This window comes from Mus musculus, chromosome 7 (assembly GCF_000001635.26).
Source record: "Mus musculus strain C57BL/6J chromosome 7, GRCm38.p6 C57BL/6J".
In the NCBI taxonomy this organism is placed as follows: Eukaryota; Metazoa; Chordata; class Mammalia; order Rodentia; family Muridae; genus Mus; species Mus musculus.
The window spans coordinates 143,457,744-143,461,463 of NC_000073.6; the positions used below are offsets into that span (position 1 = coordinate 143,457,744).

General features: G+C 62.1%; 1 protein-coding gene across 12 annotated transcripts; it reads right to left on the reverse strand.

Moving 5' to 3' along the window:
* Nucleotides 1-595: 595 nt before the first annotated feature.
* Cdkn1c (cyclin-dependent kinase inhibitor 1C (P57)) lies at nucleotides 596-3,316 on the reverse strand. Of its 12 annotated transcripts, none has more exons than XM_030242045.1 (4): nucleotides 3,110-3,316; nucleotides 2,016-2,935; nucleotides 1,369-1,507; nucleotides 596-1,273 (listed from the first exon to the last, which is right to left on the reverse strand). In XM_030242045.1, the coding sequence occupies exons 2-3, from the start codon at nucleotides 2,923-2,925 to the stop codon at nucleotides 1,374-1,376; spliced, it is 1,044 nt and encodes a 347-aa protein (XP_030097905.1). In that variant the 5' UTR covers nucleotides 2,926-2,935; nucleotides 3,110-3,316; the 3' UTR covers nucleotides 596-1,273; nucleotides 1,369-1,373. The 12 variants fall into 12 exon arrangements, with proteins under 12 accessions (XP_030097905.1, XP_006508532.1, NP_001341910.1 ...); XM_006508469.4 differs by having other exon boundaries at nucleotides 596-1,278; NM_001354981.1 differs by having other exon boundaries at nucleotides 596-1,278; nucleotides 2,052-2,932; nucleotides 3,110-3,307.
* Between the last annotated feature and the right edge of the window lie 404 nt (nucleotides 3,317-3,720).

The window sequence follows — 3,720 nt, forward strand, 5'->3', positions numbered from 1 at the left end:
GAAAGCCATCACTTTATAGGCCAGGTATAAAGAACCCTTCCCTTTTTGAACTAAAGGGGGTCTCTTTGGATCCAGTGGACTGGCAGGAGACAGGGCATGGCGATGTAGGAGCCACAGCTTTGAGTTCTCGCACACAAACTAGATCAGGACCCATCCCCAGTCCACCCCACCCTGTGTTCTTCCCTAGTATCTTTCATCACCCCCTCCCCATCCCTACTAAACTATCACGATGCCAACTTTTGGGAAAGCTCTGGTGTATAGACCTAGGGGCCCTGGAGCCTTCAGTGCCCCACTGTGATCGCATGGAGAACTTCTGTGTGTACATGGGAGTTTACATTGTTCTAAACCCTGCAAGTGCCCATCAGGGTCTGGCTGGACAAAAACATGAGCGTCTGTTAGGGACAGACACTTGTTTCTCAAACTCCTGAGAAGCAGGTCAGTAGGTCCTGTGAAAGTTGTTCCCCTTCCTTGTAAGCAGCCAACAACTCTGTCAAGTGGTGGCAATATTTGGCTGACTCCTTCTTTGACACCCACCATATTCATTTGCCTTGGCGCTGAGCTACAAAAGTGTAAAAGAACAAGAAGACTACAAGTATGATTTTTGTTGGGCCTCTTTATTTAGAACCTGGCGGACGAGGAGCCCTGGGCAGTTGGTATGGGCAGTACAGGAACCATTTCGACTGTCTGGTCACCAAGTTTAAGAGCAATCTAATGAAGTGGGGGACACTGTAAGCTAACTGAAGATGAATGTGTGGGGGCTTTTACTCAACAACCATTCCCCTAGAGTCTAATATAAAAGTAGATTTACATTTGTGGGTAATCTGAAGCTGGTGATTTCTAGTGCCTTTGGTAATAATCAATAACCCAGCAGTTGCGTGGCAGAGGGATCCACGCATGGATAAATACAAATATTAAATTAGCATAATTTTTTAACTTTTTGTACAAATATACATGCTTTTTCCTTTTTCTCATCTTTTTCCTTCGTTCTACATTTTCTAGTTTCTCTTTTTGTTTTGCACTGAGAGCGAGTAGAGATTAAACATTTTACATAAATGATTTAAAGCTTTACACCTTGGGACCAGCGTACTCCTTGCACATGGTACAGAGTGTTCTCAATACATTGCACAGTTTTCAGATTTCCACAAAACCGTGGGCTGCTCTACGCAACCATCTCCGGTTCCTGCTACATGAACGAAAGGTCCCAGCCGAAGCCCAGAGTTCTTCCATCGTCCGCTGCCCAGATGCCCAGCAAGTTCTCTCTGGCCGTTAGCCTCTAAACTGTGGGAAGAGGGACTCAGGTGAGCAGGCATAGCGGGAACCCCCCGGGGGCGGCCCCTCCGCGACCCCCGTGGGGGACGCCAGACTCACCTAACTCATCTCAGACGTTTGCGCGGGGTCTGCTCCACCGCGCCCACCCCAGGAGCCACGTTTGGAGAGGGACACCCTGGAGGGACGTCGTTCGACGCCTTGTTCTCCTGCGCAGTTCTCTTGCGCTTGGCGAAGAAGTCTGCGGGCGACAACGCGCGTCGGTCAGGGCGGGGCCGGCCCAGAGACCCGCGAGGAGACCCGCGGAGTGCGCAGGGCGCGGGGCCGGGGTGGGGGCGCCATCCCCGCCCGCGCCGAGGTCCGCGGCGGGTCAGCTTTGTTTACGTCGCCGCGCAATGTGCTGTGTAAGCATTTCCCCTTGTCCCGCGGCCAAGCCCCCCGGGGCTGCCGCCGCACTTAACCCCCTCCATGCCGCACACACGGCTCCCTAAGGGGCTCCCGCGGCCCGAGCCAAAGACCGCGATCCGAGTGGGTCGCGGCCAGGCTCGCCCTCCCACTGCACGCTCGGGAGCCTTAGCTGCACCCCTACCAGTAGGAAAGGGGTGCGGGCGCAACCGCGCCCTAAGCGCCGCGGGCCCTTTAATGCCACGGGAGGAGGCGGGGACCGGGCGAGGCCCCCGAGGGCGAGGGAGAGCCCGGCCGGCCGGACAAAGCGAGGCCGGGCCGGGGCGGGGCCGTGCGGGGCTCACCGGAGATGAGAGGCCCCGACAGCTTCTTGATCGCACCGTTCGCATTGGCCGCAGCAGTCCCGGGTGCAGGACGTCCTGGAATCCCCGAGAGAGGCTGGTCCTTCAGCTCCTGGCCGCGCTGCTCTTGATTCTCGTCCTGCTCCTCGACCGGCTCCCCATTCTGCTCCTCGACCGGCTCCGCACCCTGCTCCTCGACCGGCTCCGCGCCCTGCTCCTCCTCCGGCTCCTCGTCCTTCTCCTCGACCGGCTCTGCGCCCTGCTCCTCGCCCTGCTCAGAGACCGGCTCAGTTCCCAGCTCATCACCCGGCTCAGCACCCGACTCCTCGCCCTGCTCAGAGACCTGCTCAGGGACCTGTTCCTCGCCGTCCCGAGTCGCCACGTCCGGGTTCGCGTCCGGGATCGGGTCCGGAGTCGGGTCGGAGGTCGCGACCAGGGTCACCTCCGGAATTGGGTCTGAGGTCAGATCTGAAGCCGGGGCCGGGGTCGCGGGTGGGGTGGGCTCCGCGACCACGGCCGAGGCTGGGGCGCTGGGCGGCTGCTCAGGCGCCTCCTCTAGGCCGTCGGGGGCCTCGCCAGCCGGCGGCCCAGAACGCGGGATGACAGCCACGGCCACCGGGGGTGGCCGGGGCCCCAGCTGCAGGCGACAGCGCCCCACCTGCACCGTCTCGCGGTAGAAGGCGGGCACAGACTCGCTGTCCACCTCCATCCACTGCAGACGACCAGGGCCTCGAAGAGGCACATCCTGCTGGAAGTTGAAGTCCCAGCGGTTCTGGTCCTCGGCGTTCAGCTCGGCCAGGCGCATCCGCAGCTCGCGGCCCAGCTCCTCGTGGTCTACAGGCCCGAAGAGGCTGCGGCAGGCGCTGCTACGCGCTATCACTGGGAAGGTATCGCTGGAGGCCAAGCGTTCCATCGCTGTTCTGCTGCGGAGGTACACGTCGGACATGCCCATGGTCGAAGGCTGTGCAAACGCGGGCAGCGAGAAAGAAGGGAACGGGAGGAGAAGGAAGAGGGGAGAGGAGGAGGGCGGAGGCTGGGCGTGGGTGAGACCCCTTGCACAGCCCGCGTCCGCCTCTGCCTAAGGACGCAGCGGCTACCTGGCTGATTGGTGATGGACGGCTCCTGCGTCTGGATCGCTTGTCCTGTCCAGCTTGGGCCGCGCCCCCTCGGAGCTTGCCTGCCTGTTCGCTTGCTCTCAGTCGGGCCTAGCCGGCACCCCTCGAGCACAGCGCACTCGGCCTGTGGAACGCCCAGCCCGCTGCGCCCCTTTATACGCGCTGGCCCCACCCCCGCGCGCGCGGGCCTCCTCACGATTAGCATAATGTAGTATTTTCAGTTTCAACAACACCGCGGCGATTGGAGGGTGCAGCCCGCCCCGCCCACAGAGGCCCTGCCCCCGCGCCACGCTCATTGGCTGCGCGCACACACCCCCGGGGCCGGGCGGGGCGGGTGACGGGCGGGCGCTGATTGGCGGCCGCACGGCGAGCGGGCTGCGCGGGACAAGGGGCGGGGCTCGAGTTAAAGAGCTCTGCGGGCGGTAACGTGACACCGCGACGCCCCTCCCCCTCGCCCCATCCCCCCCCCCGCCCCCCGCGGGCTCCTTTGTCTGCAGGCGGGGGCTCGCGCAGCCGCGACGCGCGCGCCCCCTCGGACCATGGAGCTGGGCACAGCCCCTCGGCGATGCCGACGTCGGTGAAGGTCCCTCGGT